This window comes from Oncorhynchus tshawytscha, linkage group LG06 (genome assembly GCF_018296145.1).
Source record: "Oncorhynchus tshawytscha isolate Ot180627B linkage group LG06, Otsh_v2.0, whole genome shotgun sequence".
Classification (NCBI taxonomy): Eukaryota; Metazoa; Chordata; class Actinopteri; order Salmoniformes; family Salmonidae; genus Oncorhynchus; species Oncorhynchus tshawytscha.
In genome coordinates, this window is record NC_056434.1 from 1,502,694 (window position 1) to 1,529,129 (window position 26,436).

General features: G+C 47.7%; 1 protein-coding gene across 5 annotated transcripts in view; it reads left to right on the top strand.

Moving 5' to 3' along the window:
- The window catches only part of LOC112253244 (cytoplasmic FMR1-interacting protein 1 homolog), a 108,683-nt gene that overhangs the window by 58,186 nt on the left and 24,061 nt on the right, over positions 1-26,436 (top strand). For all 5 annotated transcript variants that reach the window (XM_042322804.1, XM_042322800.1, XM_042322801.1 and 2 more), the window contains 7 exons: positions 1,465-1,618; positions 8,609-8,765; positions 12,203-12,299; positions 14,859-14,935; positions 17,420-17,528; positions 22,385-22,504; positions 23,244-23,443. In XM_042322804.1, the coding sequence (XP_042178738.1) occupies positions 1,465-1,618; positions 8,609-8,765; positions 12,203-12,299; positions 14,859-14,935; positions 17,420-17,528; positions 22,385-22,504; positions 23,244-23,443 (914 nt within the window). The remainder of the gene's footprint in view (positions 1-1,464; positions 1,619-8,608; positions 8,766-12,202; positions 12,300-14,858; positions 14,936-17,419; positions 17,529-22,384; positions 22,505-23,243; positions 23,444-26,436) is intronic.

The window sequence follows — 26,436 nt, forward strand, 5'->3', positions numbered from 1 at the left end:
ACACCCCTTTTCAGAGTCTTGTTTCACTGCCACCGGTTACACACCCCTTTACAGAGTCTTGTTTCACTGCCACCCCTTTACAGAGTCTTGTTTCACTGCCACCAGTTACACACCCCTTTACAGAGTCTTGTTTCACTGCACACACCCCTTTACAGAGTCTTGTTTCACTGCCACCAGTTACACACCCCTTTCCAGATTCTTGTTACACACCCCTTTACAGAGTCTTGTTTCACTGCCACCGGTTACACACCCCTTTCCAGATTCTTGTTACACACCCCTTTACAGAGTCTTGTTTCACTGCCACCAGTTACACACCCCTTTTCAGAGTCTTGTTTCACTGCCACCAGTTACACACCCCTTTACAGAGTCTTGTTTCACTGCAAAACACCCCTTTACAGAGTCTTGTTTCACTGCCACCAGTTACACACCACTTTACAGAGTCTTGTTTCACTGCCACCAGTTACACACCCCTTTTCAGAGTCTTGTTTCACTGCCACCAGTTACACACCCCTTTACAGAGTCTTGTTTCACTGCAAAGTTACACACCCCTTTACAGAGTCTTGTTTCACTGCCACCAGTTACACACCCCTTTACAGAGTCTTGTTTCACTGCCACCAGTTACACACCCCTTTACAGAGTCTTGTTTCACTGCCACCAGTTACACACCCCTTTACTGAGTCTTGTTTCACTGCCACCAGTTACACACCCCTTTACTGAGTCTTGTTTCACTGCCACCAGTTACACACCCCTTTACAGAGTCTTGTTTCACTGCAAGTTACACACCCCTTTACAGAGTCTTGTTTCACTGCAACCAGTTACACCCCTTTACAGAGTCTTGTTTCACTGCCACCAGTTACACACCCCTTTACAGAGTCTAGTTTCACTGCCACCAGTTACACACCCCTTTACAGAGTCTTGTTTCACTGCCACCAGTTACACACCCCTTTACAGAGTCTTGTTTCACTGCCACCAGTTACACACCCCTTTGCAGCCCTTTTTGAACCTGTAGACCGATAAGCAGTACCAATCAAATGTATTTCCAGCGGTTAACCATTAACATTCCCAAGACTAACCAGAAGTGTTGGTGGCGACCAACCAGAAGTTAGTTACATACAGAACAGTGTTGGTGGAGACCAACCAGAAGTTAGTTACATTACAGAACAGTGTTGGTGGAGACCAACCAGAAGTTAGTTACATATAGAACAGTGTTGGTGGAGACCAACCAGAAGTTAGTTACATATAGAACAGTGTTGGTGGAGACCAACCAGAAGTTAGTTACATATAGAACAGTGTTGGTGGAGACCAACCAGAAGTTAGTTACATATAGAACAGTGTTGGTGGAGACCAAACAGAAATGGAATATTAAACCTTTTATTAAACCTTAAACCTAATTTCTCCTCCTCCTCCCCTCTGTGCCTTTCCATTCCTCCTCCTCCCTCCTCTTCCTCTCCTCCTCCTCTGTAGCTGTACATGGTTCGTACCATGCTGGAGTCTCTGATAGCTGATAAGAGTGGTTCTAAGAAGACCCTCCGCAGCTGTCTGGAGGGACCCACCATCATGGACATGGAGAAGTTCCACAGAGAGTCCTTCTTCTATACTCACCTGCTCAACTTCAGCGGTAAGGAGACCGGTAGAGACAGACTTCAGGGGTAAGGAGACCGGTAGAGACAGACTTCAGGGGTAAGGAGACCGGTAGAGACAGACTTCAGGGGTAAGGAGACCGGTAGAGTCAGACTTCAGTGGTAAGGAGACCGGTAGAGACAGACTTCAGGGGTAAGGAGACCGGTAGAGACAGACTTCAGGGGTAAGGAGACCGGTAGAGACAGACTTCAGTGGTAAGGAGACCGGTAGAGTCAGACTTCAGGGGTAAGGAGACCGGTAGAGTCAGACTTCAGTGGTAAGGAGACCGGTAGAGACAGACTTCAGGGGTAAGGAGACCGGTAGAGTCAGACTTCAGTGGTAAGGAGACCGGTAGAGTCAGACTTCAGGGGGTAAGGAGACCGGTAGAGACAGACTTCAGGGGTAAGGAGACCGGTAGAGTCAGACTTCAGTGGTAAGGAGACCGGTAGAGTCAGACTTCAGGGGTAAGGAGACCGGTAGAGTCAGACTTCAGTGGTAAGGAGACCGGTAGAGTCAGACTTCAGCGGTAAGGAGACCGGTAGAGTCAGACTTCAGGGGTAAGGAGACCGGTAGAGACAGACTTCAGGGGTAAGGAGACCGGTAGAGACAGACTTCAGGGGTAAGGAGACCGGTAGAGACAGACTTCAGGGGTAAGGAGACCGGGAGAGACAGACTTCAGTGGTAAGGAGACCGGTAGAGTCAGACTTCAGGGGTAAGGAGACCGGTAGAGACAGACTTCAGGGGTAAGGAGACCGGTAGAGACAGACTTCAGGGGTAAGGAGACCGGTAGAGACAGACTTCAGGGGTAAGGAGACCGGTAGAGACAGACTTCAGGGGTAAGGAGACCAGAGTCAGACTTCAGTGGTAAGGAGACCGGTAGAGTCAGACTTCAGGGGTAAGGAGACCGGTAGAGACAGACTTCAGGGGTAAGGAGACCGGTCTCTAGTCAGACTTCAGGGGTAAGGAGACCAGTAGAGTCAGACTTCAGGGGTAAGGAGACCGGGAGAGACAGACTTCAGGGGTAAGGAGACCGGTAGAGTCAGACTTCAGGGGTAAGGAGACCGGTAGAGACAGACTTCAGTGGTAAGGAGACCGGTAGAGTCAGACTTCAGGGGTAAGGAGACCAGTAGAGTCAGACTTCAGGGGTAAGGAGACCGGTCCCTCTCAGACTTCAGGGGTAAGGAGACCGGTAGAGACAGACTTCAGGGGTAAGGAGACCGGTAGAGACAGACTTCAGGGGTAAGGAGACCGGTAGAGACAGACTTCAGCGGTAAGGAGACCGGTAGAGTCAGACTTCAGGGGTAAGGAGACCGGTAGAGACAGACTTCAGCGGTAAGGAGACCGGTAGAGACAGACTTCAGCGGTATGGAGACCGGTAGAGACAGACTTCAGGGGTAAGGAGACCGGTAGAGACAGACTTCAGGGGTAAGGAGACCGGTAGAGTCAGACTTCAGTGGTAAGGAGACCGGTAGAGTCAGACTTCAGGGGTAAGGAGACCGGTAGAGTCAGACTTCAGTGGTAAGGAGACCGGTAGAGACAGACTTCAGGGGTAAGGAGACCGGTAGAGTCAGACTTCAGTGGTAAGGAGACCGGTAGAGTCAGACTTCAGGGGTAAGGAGACCGGTAGAGACAGACTTCAGGGGTAAGGAGACCGGTAGAGTCAGACTTCAGTGGTAAGGAGACCGGTCTCTACTTCAGGGGTAAGGAGACCGGTAGAGTCAGACTTCAGTGGTAAGGAGACCGGTAGAGTCAGACTTCAGGGGTAAGGAGACCAGTCTGTCAGACTTCAGGGGTAAGGAGACCGGGAGAGACAGACTTCAGGGGTAAGGAGACCGGTAGAGTCAGACTTCAGGGGTAAGGAGACCGGTAGAGACAGACTTCAGGGGTAAGGAGACCGGTAGAGTCAGACTTCAGGGGTAAGGAGACCGGTAGAGACAGACTTCAGTGGTAAGGAGACCGGTAGAGTCAGACTTCAGGGGTAAGGAGACCGGTAGAGACAGACTTCAGTGGTAAGGAGACCGGTGAGTCAGACTTCAGGGGTAAGGAGACCAGTAGAGTCAGACTTCAGGGGTAAGGAGACCGGTAGAGTCAGACTTCAGGGGTAAGGAGACCGGTAGAGACAGACTTCAGGGGTAAGGAGACCCAGACTTCAGGGGTAAGGAGACCGGTAAAGACAGACTTCAGGGGTAAGGAGACCGGTAGAGTCAGACTTCAGGGGTAAGGAGACCGGTAGAGACAGACTTCAGCGGTAAGGAGACCGGTAGAGACAGACTTCAGCGGTATGGAGACCGGTAGAGACAGACTTCAGGGGTAAGGAGACCGGTAGAGACAGAGTCTACATCCCAGATGGCACCACTTTAGACCAGAGGACATAGGATGATGCAGCCGGTACCTCCTGCTCCCCCTGTCTGTCCCCTCTGTCTGTCCCCCGTCCCTTCTCTAACCCTCCGTCTGTCCCCTCTCTAACCCTCCGTCTGTCCCATCTCTAACCCTCCGTCTGTCCCCTCTCTAACCCTCCGTCTGTCCCATCTCTAACCCTCTGTCCCCTCTCTAACCCTCCGTCTGTTCCCCTCTCTAACCCTCTGTCTGTCCCCTCTCTAACCCTCTGTCTGTCCCCTCTCTAACCCTCTGTCTGTCCCCTCTCTAACCCTCTGTCTGTCCCCTCTCTAACCCTCTGTCTGTCCCCTCTCTAACCCTCTGTCTGTCCCCTCTCTAACCCTCTGTCTGTCCCCTCTCTAACCCTCTGTCTGTCCCCTCCTAACCCTCTGTCTGTCCCTCCCCTCTGTCTAACCCTCTGTCTGTCCCCTCTCTAACCCTCTGTCTGTCCCCTCTCTAACCCTCCCTCTGTCCCTCTCTAACCCTCTGTCTGTCCCCTCTCTAACCCTCTGTCTGTCCCCTCTCTAACCCTCTGTCTGTCCCCTCTCTAACCCTCTGTCTGTCCCCTCTCTAACCCTCTGTCTGTCCCTCTCTAACCCTCTGTCTGTCCCTCTCTAACCCTCCGTCTGTCCCCTCTCTAACCCTCCGTCTGTCCCCTCTCTAACCCTCTGCCCCCTCTCTAACCCTCTGTCCCCTCTCTAACCCTCCGTCTGTCCCCTCTCTAACCCTCCGTCTGTCCCTCTCTAACCCTCTGTCCCCTCTCTAACCCTCCGTCTGTCCCCTCTCTAACCCTCCGTCTGTCCCCTCTCTAACCCTCCGTCTGTCCCCTCTCTAACCCCTGTCCCCTCTCTAACCCTCTGTCTGTCCCCTCTCTAACCCTCTGTCTGTCCCCTCTCTAACCCTCCGTCTGTCCCCTCTCTAACCCCCGTCTGTCCCCTCTCTAACCCCCTGTCCCCTCTCTAACCCCTGTCCCCTCTCTAACCCTCTGTCCCCCTCTCTAACCCTCCGTCTGTCCCCTCTCTAACCCTCCGTCTGTCCCCTCTCTAACCCTCTGTCCCTCTCTAACCCTCCGTCTGTCCCCTCTCTAACCCTCCGTCTGTCCCCTCTCTAACCCTCTGTCTGTCCCCTCTCTAACCCTCTGTCTGTCCCCTCTCTAACCCTCTGTCTGTCCCCTCTCTAACCCTCTGTCTGTCCCCTCTCTAACCCTCCGTCTGTCCCCTCTCTAACCCCGTCTGTCCCCTCTCTAACCCTCTGTCCCCTCTCTAACCCTCTGCCCCTCTCTAACCCTCTGCCCCTCTCTAACCCTCCGTCTGTCCCCTCTCTAACCCTCCGTTTGTCCCTCTCTAACCCTCCGTTTGTCCCCTCTCTAACCCTCCGTCTGTCCCCTCTCTAACCCTCTGTCCCTCTCTAACCCTCTGTCCCTCTCTCTAACCCTCCGTCCGTCCCCTCTCTAACCCTCCGTCTGTCCCCTCTCTAACCCTCCGTCTGTCCCCTCTCTAACCCTCCGTCTGTCCCCTCTTAACCCTCCGTCTGTCCCCTCTCTAACCCCCTGTCCCCTCTATAACCCTCTGTCCCTCTCTCTAACCCTCTGTCTGTCCCTCTCTAACCCTCTGTCTGTCCCCTCTCTAACCCTCTGTCTGTCCCCTCTCTAACCCTCTGTCTGTCCCCTCTCTAACCCTCTGTCTGTCCCTCCCTAACCCTCTGTCTGTCCCCTCTCTAACCCTCTGTCTGTCCCCTCTCTAACCCTCTGTCTGTCCCTCTCTAACCCTCCCTCTGTCCCCTCTCTAACCCTCTGTCTGTCCCTCTCCCCTCTAACCCTCCGTCTGTCCCCTCTCTAACCCCCTGTCCCCTCTCTAACCCCCTGTCCCCTCTCTAACCCCCTGTCCCCTCTCTAACCCTCTGTCCCCTCTCTAACCCTCCGTCTGTCCCCCTCTAACCCTCCGTCTGTCCCCTCTCTAACCCTCTGTCCCCTCTCTAACCCTCCGTCTGTCCCCTCTCTAACCCTCTGTCTGTCCCCTCTCTACCCCTCCCCTCTCTAACTGTCTGTCCCTCTCTAACCCTCTGTCTGTCCCCTCTCTAACCCTCTGTCTGTCCCTCTCTAACCCTCCGTCTGTCCCCTCTCTAACCCTCTGTCCCCTCTCTAACCCTCTGTCCCCTCTCTAACCCTCTGTCCCCTCTCTCTAACCCTCTGTCCCCTCTCTAACCCTCTGCCCCTCTCTAACCCCTCTCTAACCCTCCGTCTGTCCCCTCTCTAACCCTCCGTTTGTCCCCTCTCTAACCCTCCGTTTGTCCCCTCTCTAACCCTCCGTCTGTCCCCTCTCTAACCCTCTGTCCCCTCTCTAACCCTCTGTCCCCTCTCTAACCCTCCGTCCGTCCCTCTCTAACCCTCCGTCTGTCCCCTCTCTAACCCTCCGTCTGTCCCCTCTCTAACCCTCCGTCTGTCCCCTCTCTAACCCCCTGTCCCCTCTATAACCCTCTGTCCCCTCTCTAACCCTCTGTCTGTCCCCTCTCTAACCCTCCGTCTGTCCCCTCTCTAACCCCTGTCTGTCCCCTCTCTAACCCCCTGTCCCCTCTCTAACCCTCTGTCCCCTCTCTAACCCTCCGTCTGTCCCCCTCTAACCCTCCGTCTGTCCCCTCTCTAACCCTCTGTCCCCTCTCTAACCCTCTGTCCCCTCTCTAACCCTCTGCCCCCTCTCTAACCCTCCGTCTGTCCCCTCTCTAACCCTCCGTTTGTCCCCTCTCTAACCCTCCGTCTGTCCCCTCTCTAACCCTCTGTCCCCTCTCTAACCCTCTGTCCCCTCTCTAACCCTCCGTCCCCTCTCTAACCCTCCGTCTGTCCCCTCTCTAACCCTCCGTCTGTCCCCTCTCTAACCCTCCGTCTGTCCCCTCTCTAACCCTCCGTCTGTCCCCTCTCTATCCCCCTGTCCCCTCTATAACCCTCTGTCCCTCTCTAACCCTCTGTCTGTCCCCTCTCTAACCCTCCGTCTGTCCCCTCTCTAACCCCTGTCCTCTCTCTAACCCCCTGTCCCTCTCTAACCCCTGTCCCCTCTCTAACCCTCCGTCTGTCCCCCTCTAACCCTCCGTCTGTCCCCTCTCTAACCCTCCCTCTGTCCCCCTCTAACCCTCCCTCTGTCCCCTCTCTAACCCTCCCTCTGTCCCCTCTCTAACCCTCCCTCTGTCCCCCTCTCTCCCTCCCCCTCTCTAACCCTCTGTCTGTCCCCTCTCTAACCTCTGTCCCCCTAACCCTCTGTCCCCTCTGTCCCCTCTCTAACCCTCTGTCTGTCCCCTCTCTAACCCTCCGTCTGTCCCCTCTCTAACCCTCCGTCTGTCCCCTCTCTAACCCTCCGTCTGTCCCCTCTCTAACCCTCCGTCTGTCCCCTCTCTAACCCTCCGTCTGTCCCCTCTCTAACCCCCTGTCCCTCTCTAACCCTCTGTCCCCTCTCTAACCCTCTGTCTGTCCCCTCTCTAACCCTCCGTCTGTCCCCTCTCTAACCCCCTGTCCCTCTCTAACCCCTGTCCCCTCTCTAACCCTCTGTCCCCCCTCTCTAACCCTCCGTCTGTCCCCCCTCTAACCCTCCGTCTGTCCCCTCTCTAACCCTCTGTCTGTCCCCCTCTCTACCCTCTGTCTGTCAACCCCTCTCTAACCCTCTGTCTGTCCCCTCTCTAACCCTCTGTCTGTCCCCTCTCTAACCCTCCGTCTGTCCCCTCTCTAACCCTCTGTCCCCTCTCTAACCCTCTGTCCCCTCTCTAACCCTCTGTCCCCTCTCTAACCCTCTGCCCCCTCTCTAACCCTCCGTCTGTCCCCTCTCTAACCCTCCGTTTGTCCCCTCTCTAACCCTCCGTCTGTCCCCTCTCTAACCCTCTGTCCCCTCTCTAACCCTCTGTCCCCTCTCTAACCCTCCGTCCCCCTCTCTAACCCTCCGTCTGTCCCCTCTCTAACCCTCCGTCTGTCCCCTCTCTAACCCTCCGTCTGTCCCCTCTCTATCCCCCTGTCCCCTCTATAACCCTCTGTCCCCTCTCTAACCCTCTGTCTGTCCCCTCTCTAACCCTCCGTCTGTCCCCTCTCTAACCCCCTGTCCTCTCTCTAACCCCTGTCCCCTCTCTAACCCCTGTCCCCTCTCTAACCCCTGTCCCCTCTCTAACCCTCTGTCTGTCCCCCTCTAACCCTCCGTCTGTCCCCTCTCTAACCCTCCCTCTGTCCCCTCTCTAACCTCCCTCTGTCCCCTCTCTAACCCTCCCTTTGTCCCCTCTCTAACCCTCCGTCTGTCCCCTCTCTAACCCTCTGTCTGTCCCCTCTCTAACCCTCTGTCCCCCTAACCCTCTGTCCCCTCTGTCCCCTCTGTCCCCTCTAACCCTCTGTCTGTCCCCTCTCTAACCCTCTGTCTGTCCCCTCTCTAACCCTCCGTCTGTCCCCTCTCTAACCCTCCGTCTGTCCCCTCTCTAACCCTCTGTCCCCCTCTAACCCTCTGTCCCCTCTCTAACCCTCTGTTCCCTCTCTAACCCTCTGTCCCCCTCCCTAACCCTCTGTCCCCTCTCTAACCCTCTGTCCCCCCTAACCCTCTGTCCCCTCTCTAACCCTCTGCCCCCTCTCTAACCCTCTGTCCCCTAACAGAGACCCTACAGCAGTGCTGTGACCTGTCTCAGCTGTGGTTCAGAGAGTTCTTCCTGGAGCTGACCATGGGACGCAGGATCCAGTTCCCTATCGAGATGTCCATGCCCTGGATCCTCACAGACCACATACTGGAGACCAAGGAGGCCTCTATGATGGAGTAAGACACTGTTTAGACCACTGTGTGTGTCCGTTCATCTGTCCGTCCCCTGTAACCTCAAGGAGGCCTCTATGATGGAGTAAGACACCATGCTAGAGCAGTGTGTGTGTGTGTGTGTCCGTCCGACACACACTCCTGTTGGGCAGTTTCCCGATGTTCATACCGTCGCAACTAAAATAAATGAATTGTGAAGACATGCAGTCTCATCAAGTTATACATATACAGGTAGGAGCCACATGTCATTTCAAAATAAATCTAACTTTGTCTCCTTCACCCAAATCCAGATAGCAGGTGTTCTTAAAGAACTGCAAAATCTGGACCCCTACAAATCAGCAGGGCTAGACAATCTGGACCCTCTCTTTCTAAAATTATCTGCCAAAATTGTTGCAACCCCTATTACTAGCCTGTTCAACCTCTCTTTTGTATTGTCTGAGATCCCCAAAGATTGGAAAGCTGCCGCGGTCATCCCCCTCTTCAAAGGGGGGACGACACACTAGACCCAAACTGCTACAGACCTATATCTAGTGATTCTCTGATCCACCTCTACGCAGACGACACCATTCTGTATACTTCTGGCCCTTCTTTGGACACTGTGTTAACTAACCTCCAGACGAGCTTCAATGCCATACAACTCTCCTTCCGTGGCCTCCAACTGCTTTTAAATGCTAGTAAAACTAAATGCATGCTCTTCAATCGATTGATGCCCACACCTGCTCGCCCGTCCAGCATCACTACTCTGGACGGCTCTGACTTGAATATGAATATGTAGACAACTACAAATACCTAGGTGTCTGGTTAGACTATAAACTCTCCTTCCAGACTCACATTAAGCATCTCCAATCCAAAATTAAATCTAGAATCAGCTTCCTATTTCGCAACAAAGCATCCTTCACTCATGCTGCCAAACATACCCTTGTAAAACTGACCATCCTACCGATCCTCGACTTCGGCGATGTCATCTATAAAATAGCCTCCAATAATCTACTCAGCAAATTGGATGTAGTCTATCACAGTGCCATCCGTTTTGTCACCAAAGCCCCATATACTACCCACTACTGCGACCTGTACACTCTCGTTGTTTGGCCCTCACTTCATACTCGTCGCCAAACCCACTGGCTACAGGTTATCTACAAGTCTCTGCTAGGTAAAGCCCCGCCTTATCTCAGCTCACTGGTCACCATAGCAGCACCCACTCGTAGCACGCTCTCCAGCAGGTATATCTCACTGGTCACCCCCAAAGCCAATTCCTCCTTCGGCCGCCTCTCCTTCCAGTTCTCTGTCTCCAATGACTGGAACAAACTGCAAACATCCCTGAAGCTGGAGACTCATATCTCCCTCACTAACTTTAAGCATCAGCTGTCAGAGCAGCTCACAGATTACTGCACCTGTACATAGCACATCTGTAAACAGCCCATCCAACTACCTCTACCTCATATTGTATTTATTTATTCATCTTGCTCCTTTGCAACCCAGTATCTGTGCCAGCACATTCATCTTCTGCACATCTATCACTCCAGTGTTTAATTGGTATATTGTAATTACTTCACCATCATGGCCTATTTAGTGCCTTACCTCCCTTATCTTACCTCATTTGCACACACTGTTTATAGACTTTTTATATTGTATTACTGACTGTATGTTTGTTTTACTCCATGTGTAACTCTGTGTTGTTTGTGCTGCACTGCTTTGCTTTATCTTGGCCAGGTCGCAGTTGTAAATGGGAACTTGTTCTCAACTAGCTTACCTGGTTAAATAAAGGTGTTCTCAACTAGCCTACCTGGTTAAATAAAGGTGTTCTCAACTAGCCTACCTGGTTAAATAAAGGTGTTCTCAACTGGCCTACCTGGTTAAATAAAGGTGTTCTCAACTGGCCTACCTGGTTAAATAAAGGTGTTCTCAACTAGCCTACCTGGTTAAATAAAGGTGTTCTCATCTGGCCTACCTACTGGTTAAATAAAGGTGTTCTCAACTAGCCTACCTGGTTAAATAAAGGTGTTCTCAACTGGCCTACCTGGTTAAATAAAGGTGTTCTCAACTAGCCTACCTGGTTAAATAAAGGTGTTCTCAACTAGCCTACCTGGTTAAATAAAGGTGTTCTCAACTAGCCTACCTGGTTAAATAAAGGTGTTCTCAACTAGCCTACCTGGTTAAATAAAGGTGTTCTCAACTAGCCTACCTGGTTAAATAAAGGTGTTCTCAACTAGCCTACCTGGTTAAATAAAGGTGTTCTCAACTAGCTTACCTGGTTAAATAAAGGTGTTCTCAACTAGCTTACCTGGTTAAATAAAGGTGTTCTCAACTAGCTTACCTGGTTAAATAAAGGTGTTCTCAACTAGCTTACCTGGTTAAATAAAGGTGTTCTCTACTGGCCTACCTGGATAAATAAAGGTGTTCTCAACTAGCCTACCTGGTTAAATAAAGGTGCTCTCAACTAGCCTACCTGGTTAAATAAAGGTGTTCTCAACTGGCCTACCTGGTTAAATAAAGGTGTTCTCAACTAGCCTACCTGGTTAAATAAAGGTGAAATAAATTAATGAATTAAAAAACGGTGAAATATTTACTTGCCCTTAACCAACAAAGCAGTTCAAGAAAGAGTTAAGAAAATATTTACTGAATAAACTAAAATAAAAAATATATAAAAAGTAACAGAATAAAATTAAAATAACGAGGCTATATACAAGGGCTACCGGTACCGAGTCAATGTGTGGGAGTACAGGTTAGTCAAGGTCATTTGTACATGTAGGTAGAGGTAAAGTGACTATGCATCGACAATAAATAGTGAGTAGCAGCAGTGTAAAGACAAAGGGGGGTCAATGTAAATGGTCCGCGTGGCCATTTGATTAAATGTTCAGCAGTCATATGGCTTGGGGATAGAAGCTGTTAAGGAGCTTTTTGGACCTAGACTTGGCACTCCGGTACCGCTTGCTGTACGGTAGCAGAGAAAACAGTCTATGACTAGGGTGACTGGAGTCTTTGACATTATTATATAGGTCCTGGATTGCAGGAAGTTTGGCCCCAGTAATGTACTGGGCCGTTCGCACTACCCTCTGTAGTGCCTAACGGTCAGATGCCGAGCAGTTGCCGTACCAGGCGATGATGCAACAGGTCAGGATGCTCTCGATGGTGCAGCTGTAGAACTTTTTGAGGATCTGAGGACCCATGCCAAATCTTTTCAGTCTCCTGCCCTCTTTACGACTGTCTTGGTGTGTTTGGACCATGATAGTTTGTTGGTGATCTGGACACCAAGGAACTTGAAACTCTCCACCCGCTCCACTACAGCCCTGTCGATGAGACTGGGGGCCTGCTCGGCCCTCTTTTTCCTGTAGTCCATGATCATCTCCTTTGTCTTGATCACGTTGAGGGAGAGGTTGTCTGACAAAATCTATGTCCTGTCCTCTCTCATTGCTACAAAATTAAATGTATTTTTCGTCCCCCAGGTATGTGCTGTATCCTCTGGACCTCTATAATGACAGTGCCCACTACGCCCTGACCAAGTTCAAGAAGCAGTTCCTCTATGATGAGATAGAAGCAGAGGTATGTAGTTCACCATTAGACTAGTCATCACTACAGCAGAGGTAACTAGTCATCACTACAGCAGAGGTATGTAGTTCACCATTAGACTAGTCATCACTACAGCAGAGGTAACCAGTTCACCATTAGACTAGTCATCACTACAGCAGAGGTAACTAGTTCACCGTTAGACTAGTCATCACTACAGCAGAGGTAACTAGTTCACCATTAAACTAGTCATCACTACAGCAGAGATAACTAGTTCACCGTTAGACTAGTCATCACTCCAGCAGAGGTATCTAGTTCACCATTAGACTAGTCATCACTACAGCAGAGGTAACTAGTTCACCATTAGACTAGTCAGCACTACAGCAGAGGTAACTAGTCATCACTACAGCAGAGGTAACTAGTTCACCATTAGACTAGTCATCACTACAGCAGAGGTAACTAGTTCACCATTAGACTAGTCATCACTACAGCAGAGGTAACTAGTTCACCATTAGACTAGTCATCACTACAGCAGAGGTAACTAGTTCACCATTAGACTAGTCATCACTACAGCAGAGGTAACTAGTTCACCATTAGACTAGTCATCACTACAGCAGAGGTAACTAGTTCACCATTAGACTAGTCATCACTACAGCAGAGGTAACTAGTTCACCATTAGACTAGTCATCACTCCAGCAGAGGTAACTAGTTCATCATTAGACTAGTCATCACTACAGCAGAGGTAACTAGTTCACCATTAGACTAGTCAGCACTACAGCAGAGGTAACTAGTTCACCATTAGACTAGTCATCACTACAGCAGAGGTAACTAGTTCACCATTAGACTAGTCATCACTACAGCAGAGGTAACTAGTTCACCATTAGACTAGTCATCACTACAGCAGAGGTATCTAGTTCACCATTAGACTAGTCATCACTACAGCAGAGGTAACTAGTTCACCATTAGACTAGTCATCACTACAGCAGAGGTAACTAGTTCACCATTAGACTAGTCATCACTACAGCAGAGGTAACTAGTTCACCATTAGACTAGTCATCACTACAGCAGAGGTAACTAGTTCACCATTAGACTTGTCATCACTACAGCAGAGGTAACTAGTTCACCATTAGACTAGTCATCACTACAGCAGAGGTAACTAGTTCACCATTAGACTAGTCAGCACTACAGCAGAGGTAACTAGTTCACCATTAGACTTGTCATCACTACAGCAGAGGTAACTAGTTCACCATTAGACTAGTCAGCACTACAGCAGAGGTAACTAGTTCACCATTAGACTAGTCATCACTACAGCAGAGGTAACTAGTTCACCATTAGACTAGTCATCACTACAGCAGAGGTAACTAGTTCACCATTAGACTAGTCATCACTACAGCAGAGGTAACTAGTTCACCATTAGACTAGTCATCACTACAGCAGAGGTATCTAGTTCACCATTAGACTAGTCAGCACTACAGCAGAGGTAACTAGTTCACCATTAGACTAGTCATCACTACAGCAGAGGTATCTAGTTCACCATTAGACTAGTCATCACTACAGCAGAGGTAACTAGTTCACCATTAGACTAGTCATCACTACAGCAGAGGTAACTAGTCATCACTACAGCAGAGGTAACTAGTCATCACTACAGCAGAGGTAACTAGTCATCACTACAGCAGAGGTAACTAGTCATCACTACAGCAGAGGTAACTAGTTCACCATTAGACTAGTCAGCACTACAGCAGAGGTATCTAGTTCACCATTAGACTAGTCATCACTACAGCAGAGGTAACTAGTTCACCATTAGACTAGTCAGCACTACAGCAGAGGTAACTAGTCATCACTACAGCAGAGGTATCTAGTTCACCATTAGACTAGTCATCACTACAGCAGAGGTAACTAGTTCACCATTAGACTAGTCATCAATACAACAGAGTCATCAATACAACAGAACTAGTTCACCATTAGACTAGTCATCACTACAGCAGAGGTAACTAGTTCACCATTAGACTAGTCATCACTACAGCAGAGGTAACTAGTCATCTAGTCATCACTACAGCAGAGGTAACTAGTTCACCATTAGACTAGTCATCACTACAGCAGAGGTAACTAGTTCACCATTAGACTAGTCATCAATACAACAGAGGTAACTAGTTCACCATTAGACTAGTCATCACTACAGCAGAGGTAACTAGTTCACCATTAGACTAGTCATCACTACAGCAGAGGTAACTAGTTCACCATTAGACTAGTCATCACTACAGCAGAGGTAACTAGTTCACCATTAGACTAGTCATCACTACAGCAGAGGTAACTAGTTCACCATTAGACTAGTCATCACTACAGCAGAGGTAACTAGTTCACCATTAGACTAGTCATCACTACAGCAGAGGTAACTAGTTCACCATTAGACTAGTCATCACTACAGCAGAGGTATCTAGTTCACCATTAGACTAGTCATCACTACAGCAGAGGTATCTAGTTCACCATTAGACTAGTCATCACTACAGCAGAGGTATCTAGTTCACCATTAGACTTGTCATCACTACATGAGTCTTGATCATTAATGCCCATGTCTTTGTTCCTTGATTCTTGCAGGTCAACCTGTGTTTTGATCAGTTTGTCTACAAGCTGGCTGATCAGATATTTGCCTACTACAAGATTCTAGCTGGAAGGTACGTTATCTGAATCAATACTGTTCAATAACTGAAATACGGGTGGGGTGGGATTCTAGCTGGAAGGTACGTGGACTATATCAGCGAGAGGTCGACGAGTAACCTAAATACTAGAGGTCGACGAGTAACCTAAATACTAGAGGTCGACTAGTAACCTAAATACTAGAGGTCGACGAGTAACCTAAATACTAGAGGTCGACTAGTAACCTAAATACTAGAGGTCGACGAGTAACCTAAATACTAGAGGTCGACTAGTAACCTAAATACTAGAGGTCGACGAGTAACCTAAATACTAGAGGTCGACGAGTAACCTAAATACTAGAGGTCGACGAGTAACCTAAATACTAGAGGTCGAACCTAAATACTAGAGTAACCCTAAATACTAGAGGTCGACTAGTAACCTAAATACTAGAGGTCGACTAGTAACCTAAATACTAGAGGTCGACGAGTAACCTAAATACTAGAGGTCGACTAGTAACCTAAATACTAGAGGTCGACTAGCAACCTAAATACTAGAGGTCGACTAGCAACCTAAATACTAGAGGTCGACTAGCAACCTAAATACTAGAGGTCGACTAGCAACCTAAATACTAGAGGTCGACTAGTAACCTAAATACTAGAGGTCGACTAGTAACCTAAATACTAGAGGTCGACTAGTAACCTAAAATACTAGAGGTCGACTAGCAACCTAAATACTAGAGGTCGACTAGTAACCTAAATACTAGAGGTCGACTAGCAACCTAAATACTAGAGGTCGACTAGTAACCTAAATACTAGAGGTCGACTAGCAACCTAAATACTAGAGGTCGACTAGCAACCTAAATACTAGAGGTCGACTAGCAACCTAAATACTAGAGGTCGACTAGTAACCTAAATACTAGAGGTCGACTAGCAACCTAAATACTAGAGGTCGACTAGCAACCTAAATACTAGAGGTCGACTAGCAACCTAAATACTAGAGGTCGACTAGCAACCTAAATACTAGAGGTCGACTAGCAACCTAAATACTAGAGGTCGACTAGTAACCTAAATACTAGAGGTCGACTAGTAACCTAAATACTAGAGGTCGACTAGCAACCTAAATACTAGAGGTCGACGAGTAACCTAAATACTAGAGGTCGACTAATTATGATTTTTCAATGCTGATACCGTTTATTGGAGGACCAAAAAAAGCCGATACCGATTAATCGGCTAATTTAAATAAAATAAAAAAGTATATATTTGTAATAATGATAATTACAACAATACTGAATGAACAATGAACACTTTTATTTTAACTTAATATAATACATAAATAAATAATGAAACATGTTCAATTTGGTTTAAATAATGAAAAAATAAATTGTTGGAGAAGAAAGTAAAAGTGCAATATGTGCCATGTAAGAAAGCTAACGTTTCAGTTCCTTGCTCAGAACATGAGAACATATGAAAGCTGGTGGTTCAATATTCCCAGGTAAGAAGTTTTAGGTTGTAGTTATTATAGGACTATTTCTCTCTATACCATTTGTATTTCATATACCTTTGACTATTGGATGTTCTAATAAGCACTTTAGTATTGCCAGCCTAATCTCTGGAGTTGATAGGCTTGAAGTCATAAACAGCCCTGTGATTCAAGCATTGAATGAATGCTTACAAGCCTGCTGCTGCCTACCACCGCTCAGTCAGACTGCTCTATCAAATATCAAATCATAGACTTATTTATAACATAATAAACACAGAAATAGGAGCCTTTGGTCATTAATATGGTCAAATCCAGAAACAATCATTTTGAAAACAAGACGTTTATTCTTTCAGTGAAATAAGGAACCGTTCTGTATTTAATCTAACTGGTGGCATCCATCAGTCTAAATATTCCTGTTACATTGCACAACCTTCAATGTTATGTCATAATTACGTAAAATTCTGGCAAATTAGCAATGAGCCAGGCGGCCCAAACTGTTGCATATACCCTGACTCTGCGTGCAATGAACGCAAGAGAACTGACACAATTTCACCTGGTTAATATTGCCTGCTAACCTGGATTTCTTTTAGCTAAATATGCAGGTTTAAAAATATATACTTCTGTGTATTGATTTTAAGAAAGGCATTGATGTTTATGGTTAGGTACATTGATGTTTATGGTTTATGGTTAGGTACATTGATGTTTATGGCCCTAATTAATTGGCCGATTAGTCTGTCGACCTCTAGTATCAACTGTTGAAAAACAAGCACTTGAATCGCTCAGAGACAAGAAGGGCCTCTAACTGTTTAGTCCACCAGCCACTGTCAGGTAGATCTTCTTACATTGTTATTGAAAATGTTTGGGCCGGAAACTAAAAAACAAACACAATTGATGAGCATTCTTTGTAAAGTTTCTGTAAAATAGACATTCTTACCCGCCAACGCCTAAATTGGCCCACATTTGGCGAGTGGCGGATGTTAATTTTCTGGAGGCGAGACTCTGATAGGAACATGTGTCAGATAAAAGCTTGATTCCTTCCTCAGTCTGTTGCTGGACAAGCGTCTGAGAGCGGACTGTAAAAACCAGGGAGCCAACATCCCCTGGCCTGCGTCCAACCGCTACGAGACCCTGCTGAAACAACGCCATGTACAGGTAACCCTCTGACCCGTAACCCTGCAAGCGCTACGAGACCCTGCTGAAACAACGTCAAGTACAGGTAACCCTCTGACCCCTGACCCCTAACCCTCCAACCGCTACGAGACCCTGCTGAAACAACGCCAAGTACAGGTAACCCTCTGACCCCTGACCCCTAACCCTCCAACCGCTACGAGACCCTGCTGAAACAACGCCATGTACAGGTAACCCTCTGACCCCTGACCCCTAACCCTCCAACCACTACGAGACCCTGCTGAAACAACGCCATGTACAGGTAACCCTCTGACCCCTGACCCCTAACCCTCAACCGCTACGAGACCCTGCTGAAACAACGCCATGTACAGGTAACCCCCAACCACTGACCCCTAACCCTCCAACCACTACGAGACCCTGCTGAAACAACGCCATGTACAGGTAACCCTCTGACCCCTAACCCTGCAACCGCTATGAGACCCTGCTGAAACAACACCATGTACAGGTAACCCTCTGACCCCTGACCCCTAACCCTCCAACCACTACGAGACCCTGCTGAAACAACGCCATGTACAGGTAAACCTCTGACCCCTGACCCTCAACCGCTACGAGACCCTGCTGAAACAACGCCATGTACAGGTAACCCCTGACCCCTAACCCTCCAACCGCTATGAGACCCTGCTGAAACAACGCCATGTACAGGTAACCCTCTGACCCCTGACCCCTAACCCTCCAACCACTACAAGACCCTGCTGAAACAACGCCATGTACAGGTAACCCTCTGACCCCTGACCCCTAACCCTCCAACCACTACGAGACCCTGCTGAAACAACGCCATGTACAGGTGACCCCTGACCCCTAACCACTACGAGACCCTTCACTGTGGTAATTCAATGATTCTTCTTCTTCTGGCATTCTCTGCAAATAAATCAATAATAAATAAATACGTATGTACATACATACATAAACAATTAATGCACCTGTGGAACGGTCGTTAAGACACTAACAGCTTACAGATGGTAGGCAATTAAGGTCACAGTTATGAAAACTTAGGACACTAAAGAGCCTTTTCTACTGACTCTGAAAAACACCAAAAGAAAGATGCCCGGGGACCCTGCTCATCTGCATGAATGTGCCTTAGGCATGCTGCAAGGAGGCATGAGGACTGCAGAAGTGGCCAGGGCAGTAAACTGCAATGTCCGTACTGTGAGATGCCTAAGACAGTGCTACAGGGAGACAAGAAGGACAGCTGATCGTCCTTGCAGTGGCAGACCACGTGTAACAACACCTGCACAGGATCAGTACATCTGAACATCACACCTGCGGGACAGGTACAGGATGGCACCAACAACTGCTGAGTTACACCAGAAACGCACAATCCCTCCATCAGTGCTCAGACTGTCCGCAATAGGCTGGACTGATGGCTTGTAGGCCTGTTGTATAAGGCAGGTCCTCACCAGACATCACTGGCAACAACGTTGCATATAGGCACAAACCCACCGTCGCTGGACCAGACAGGACTGGCAAAAAGTGCTCTTCACTGACGAATCGCGGTTTTGTCTCACCAGCGGTGATGGTCGGATTCGCATTTATCATCGAAAGAATGAGCGTTACACCGAGGCCTGTACTCTGGAACGGGATCGATTTGGAGGTGTAGGGTCCGTCATGGTCTGGGGCGGTGTGTCATTCCAGGCAATCTCAACTCTGTGCGTTACAGGGAAGACATCCATCTCTCTCATGTGGTACCCTTCCTGCAGGCTCATCCTGACATGACCCTCCAGCATGACAATACCACCAGCCATACTGCTCACTCTGTGCATGATTTCCTGCAAGACAGGAATGTCAGTGTTCTGCCATGGCCAGTGACGAGCCCGGATCTCAATCCCATTGAGCACATCTGGGACCTGTTGGATTGGAGGGTGAGGACTAGGGACATTCCCCCCAGAAATATCTGGGACCTGTTGGATCGGAGGGTGAGGGCTAGGGCCATTCCCCCCAGAAATGTCTGGAAACTTGCAGGTTCCTTGGTGGAAGAGTGGGGTAACATCTCACAGCAAGAACTGGCAAATCTGGTGCAGTCCATGAGGAGGAGATGCACTGCAGTACTTAATGCAGTTGGTGGCCACTCCAGATACTGACTCTTACTTTTTAACCCCCTTTGTTCAGGGACACATTATTCCCTTTCTGTTAGTCACATGTCAGTGGAACTTGTTCAATTTAGGTCTCAGTTGTTGATTCTTTTTATGTTCATACAAATATTTACACCTGTTAAGTTTGCTGAAAATGTAACGCAGTTGACAGTAAGAGGAAACAAGAAGCTCCCACGCTGAGGTCTGTCCAACGCTGGTCCGACCAAGCTGACTCCACACTCCAAGACTGCTTCCATCACGTGGACTGGGAGATGTTTCGTATTGCGTCAGACAACAACATTGACGAATACGCTGATACGGTGTGCGAGTTCATTAGAACGTGCGTTGAAGATGTCGTTCCCATAGCAAAGATTAAAACATTCCCTAACCAGAAACCGTGGATTGATGGCAGCATTCGTGTGAAACTGAAGGCACGAACCACTGCTTTTAATCAGGGCAAGGTGACTGGTAACATGACCGAATACAAACAGTGCAGCTATTCCCTCCGCAAGGCTATCAAACAAGCTAAGCGCCAGTACAGAGACAAAGTAGAATCTCAATTCAACGGCTCAGACACAAGAGGCATGTGGCAGGGTCTACAGTCAATCACGGACTACAGGAAGAAACCCAGCCCAGTCACGGACCAGGATGTCTTGCTCCCAGGCAGACTAAATAACTTTTTTGCCCGCTTTGAGGACAATACAGTGCCACTGACACGGCCTGCAACGGAAACATGCGGTCTCTCCTTCACTGCAGCCGAAGTGAGTAAGACATTTAAACGTGTTAACCCTCGCAAGGCTGCAGGCCCAGACGGCATCCCCAGCCGCGCCCTCAGAGCATGCGCAGACCAGCTGGCCGGTGTGTTTACGGACATATTCAATCAATCCCTATACCAGTCTGCTGTTCCCACATGCTTCAAGAGGGCCACCATTGTTCCTGTTCCCAAGAAAGCTAATGTAACTGAGCTAAACGACTACCGCCCCGTAGCACTCACATCCGTCATCATGAAGTGCTTTGAGAGACTAGTCAAGGACCATATCACCTCCACCCTACCTGACACCCTTGACCCACTCCAATTTGCTTACCGCCCAAATAGGTCCACAGACGATGCAATTTCAACCACACTGCACACTGCCCTAACCCATCTGGACAAGAGGAATACCTATGTGAGAATGCTGTTCATCGACTACAGCTCGGCATTCAACACCATAGTACCCTCCAAGCTCGTCATCAAGCTCGAGACCCTGGGTCTCGACCCCGCCCTGTGCAACTGGGTACTGGACTTCCTGACGGGCCGCCCCCAGGTGGTGAGGGTAGGCAACAACATCTCCTCCCCGCTGATCCTCAACACTGGGGCCCCACAAGGGTGCGTTCTGAGCCCTCTCCTGTACTCCCTGTTCACCCACGACTGCGTGGCCATGCACGCCTCCAACTCAATCATCAAGTTTGCGGACGACACAACAGTGGTAGGCTTGATTACCAACAACGACGAGACGGCCTACAGGGAGGAGGTGAGGGCCCTCGGAGTGTGGTGTCAGGAAAATAACCTCACACTCAACGTCAACAAAACTAAGGAGATGATTGTGGACTTCAGGAAACAGCAGAGGGAACACCCCCATCCACATCGATGGAACAGTAGTGGAGAGGGTAGCAAGTTTTAAGTTCCTCGGCATACACATCACAGACAAACTGAATTGGTCCACTCACACAGACAGCATCGTGAGGAAGGCGCAGCAGCGCCTCTTCAACCTCAGGAGGCTGAAGAAATTTGGCTTGTCACCAAAAGCACTCACAAACTTCTACAGATGCACAATCGAGAGCATCCTGGCGGGCTGTATCACCGCCTGGTATGGCAACTGCACCGCCCTCAACCGTAAGGCTCTCCAGAGGGTAGTGAGGTCTGCACAACGCATCACCGGGGCAAACTACCTGCCCTCCAGGACACCTACACCACCCGATGCTACAGGAAGGCCATAAAGATCATCAAGGACATCAACCACCCGAGCCACTGCCTGTTCACCCCGCTGTCATCCAGAAGGCGAGGTCAGTACAGGTGCATCAAAGCTGGGACCGAGAGACTGAAAAACAGCTTCTATCTCAAGGCCATCAGACTGTTAAACAGCCACCTCTAACATTGAGTGGCTACTGCCAACACACTGTCAATGACACTGACTCTACTCCAGCCACTTTAATCATGGGAATTGATGGGAAATGATGTAAATATATCACTAGCCACTTTAAACAATGCTACCTTATATAATGTTACTTACCCTACATTGTTCATCTCATATGCATACGTTGATACTGTACTCTATATCATCGACTGCATCCTTATGTAATACATGTATCACTAGCCACTTTAACTATGCCACTTGGTTTACATACTTATCTCATATGTATATACTGTACTCGATATCATCTACTGTATCTTGCCTATGCTGCTCTGTACCATCACTCATTCATATATCCTTATGTACATATTCTTTATCCCCTTACACTGTGTATAAGACAGTAGTTTTTTTGGAATTGTTAGTTAGATTACTTGTTCGTTATTACTGCATTGTCGGAACTAGAAGCACAAGCATTTCCCTACACTCGCATTAACATCTGCTAACCATGTGTATGTGACAAATAAAATTTGATTTGATTTGAGGACGTTTCTTTTTTTGATGAGTTTACATTTTTGTATGATTCTCCCTAACAGTCCTGGGTTGTGTCTGTCTGTCATGTTGGTTCCTCTCCTCTCTCTAGCTGCTGGGTCGTTCCATAGACCTGAACCGTCTGATCACCCAGAGAGTGTCTGCTGCTCTCTACAAGTCTCTGGAGCTGGCCATCAACCGCTTTGAGAGCGAGGACCTCACATCCATCGTGGTACGACCTGCTTTAAGTGTGTCTGTGTTATTTATTGACTGTCCACTGTGTAACAGGAACGAGAAGGTCTGATTGGACATCATCCGTTTGACCCACAAGCTGTCTTCTCCTCCTCCTTGTAACAGGAACTAGAAGGTCTGATGAACATCAACCGTATGACCCACAAGCTGTCTTCTCCTCCTCCTTGTAACAGGAACTAGAAGGTCTGATGAACATCAACCGTATGACCCACAAGCTGTCTTCTCCTCCTCCTTGCAACAGGAACTAGAAGGTCTGATGAACATCAACCGTATGACCCACAAGCTGTCTTCTCCTCCTCCTTGTAACAGGAACTAGAAGGTCTGATGAACATCAACCGTATGACCCACAAGCTGTCTTCTCCTCCTCCTTGTAACAGGAACTAGAAGGTCTGATGAACATCAACCGTATGACCCACAAGCTGTCTTCTCCCCCTCCTTGTAACAGGAACTAGAAGGTCTGATGAACATCAACCGTATGACCCACAAGCTGTCTTCTCCTCCTCCTTGTAACAGGAACTAGAAGGTCTGATTGGACATCAACCGTATGACCCACAAGCTGTCTTCTCCTCCTCCTTGTAACAGGAACGAGAAGGTCTGATTGGACATCATCCGTTTGACCCACAAGCTGTCTTCTCCTCCTCCTTGTAACAGGAACTAGAAGGTCTGATGAACATCAACCGTATGACCTACAAGCTGTCTTCTCCTCCTCCTTGTAACAGGAACTAGAAGGTCTGATGAACATCAACCGTATGACCCACAAGCTGCTGTCTAAGTTCCTGACGCTGGACAGTATGGACGCCATGTTCCGGGAGGCCAATCACAATGTCTCCGCCCCCTACGGACGCATCACACTCCATGTCTTCTGGGAACTCAACTACGATTTCCTCCCCAACTACTGCTACAACGGATCTACTAACAGGTAACACAACTACACACAATTACTGCTACAACTACACACAACTACTGCTACAACTACTGCTACATCTACACACAACTACTGCTACAACTACACACAACTACTGCTACATCTACACACAACTAATACTACACAACCACACACAACTACTGCTACAACTACTGCTACATCTACACACAACTACTGCTACAACTACACACAACTACTGCTACAACTGCACACAACTAATACTACACAACCACACACAACTACTGCTACAACTACACACAACTAATACTACACAACCACACACAACTACTGCTACAACTACACACAACTAATACTACACAACCACACACAACTACTGCTACAACTACACACAACTAATACTACACAACCACACACAACTACTGCTACAACTACACACAACTAATACTACACAACCACACACAACTACTGCTACAACTACACACAACTAATACTACACAACTACACACAACTACTGCTATAATTACACACAACTAATACTACAGAACCACACACAACTACTGCTACAACCACACACAACTAATACTACACAACCACACACAACTACTGCTACAACTACACACAACTAATACTACACAACCACACACAACTACTGCTACAACTACACACAACTACTGCTACAACTAGACACAACTACTGCTACAACTAGACACAACTACTGCTACAACTACACACAACTACTGCTACAACTACACACAACTACTGCTACAACTAGACACAACTAATACTACACAACCACACACAACTAATACTACACAACCACACACAACTACTGCTACAACTACACACAACTACTGCTACAACTAGACACAACTACTGCTACAAGTAGACACAACTAATACTACACAACCACACACAACTACTGCTACAACTACACACAACTACTGCTACAACTAGACACAACTACTGCTACAACTGCACACAACTACTGCTACAACTACACACAACTAATACTACACAACCACACACAACTATTGCTACAACTACACACAACTACTGCTACAACTACACACAACTAATACTACACAACCACACCCAACTACTGCTACAACGGATCTACTAACAGGTAACACAACCACACACAACTACTGCTACAACTACACACAACTACTGCTACAACTAGACACAACTACTGCTACAAGTAGACACAACTACTGCTACAACTAGACACAACTACTGCTACAACTACACACAACTACTGCTACAACTACACACAACTACTACTACAACTACACACAACTAATACTACACAACCACACACAACTATTGCTACAACTACACACAACTACTGCTACAACTACACACAACTACTGCTACAACTACACACAACTAATACTACACAACCACACCCAACTACTGCTACAACGGATCTACTAACAGGTAACACAACCACACACAACTACTGCTACAACTAGACACAACTACTGCTACAACTAGACACAACTAATACCACACAACCACACACAACTACTGCTACAACTAGACACAACTAATACTACACAACTACACACAACTACTGCTACAACTACACACAACTACTGCTACAAATACACACAACTACTGCTACAACTACACATAACTACTGCTACAACTACACAAAACTACTGATACAACTACACACAACTACTGCTACAACTACACACAACTACTGCTACAACTACACACAACTACTGCTACAACTACACACAACTACTGCTACAACTACACACAACTACTGCTACAACGGATCTACTAACAGGTAACACAACTACACACAACTACTGCTACAACTACACACAACTAATACTACACAACCACACACAACTACTGCTACAACTACACACAACTACTGCTACAACTACACACAACTACTGCTACAACTACACACAACTACTGCTACAACTACATACAACTACTGCTACAACTACACACAACTACTGCTACAACGGATCTACTAACAGGTAACAACTACACACAACTACTGCTACAACTAGACACAACTACACACAACTACTGCTCCAACTACACACAACTACTGCTACAACTACACACAACTACAACTACACACAACTACTGCTACAACGGATCTACTAACAGGTAACACAACTACTGCTACAACTACACACAACTACTGCTACAACTGCACACAACTACTGCTACAACTACACACAACTACTGCTACAACGGATCTACTAACAGGTAACACAACTACACACAACTACTGCTACAACTACACACAACTAATACTACACAACCACACACAACTACTGCTACAACTACACACAACTACTGCTACAGCTACACACAACTACTGCTACAACTACACACAACTACTGCTACAACTACACACAACTACTGCTACAACGGACCTACTAACAGGTAACACAACTAGACACAACTACACACAACTACACACAACTACTGCTACAACGGATCTACTAACAGGTAACACAACTACACACAACTACTGCTACAACTACACACAACTACACACAACTAATACTACACAACCACACACAACTACTGCTACAACTACACACAACTACTGCTACAACTACACACAACTAATACTACACAACCACACACAACTAATACTACAACTACACACAACTACTGCTACAACTAGACACAACTACTGCTACAACTACACACAACTACTGCTACAACTACACACAACTACTGCTACAACTAGACACAACTACAACTACACACAACTACTGCTACAACTACACACAACTACTGCTACAACTACTGCTACAACTACACACAACTACTGCTACAACTAATACTACAACTACACACAACTAATACTACACAACCACACACAACTATTGCTACAACTACACACAACTACTGCTACAACTATACACAACTAATACTACACAACCACACCCAACTACTGCTACAACGGATCTACTAACAGGTAACACAACCACACACAACTACTGCTACAACTAGACACAACTACTGCTACAACTAGACACAACTAA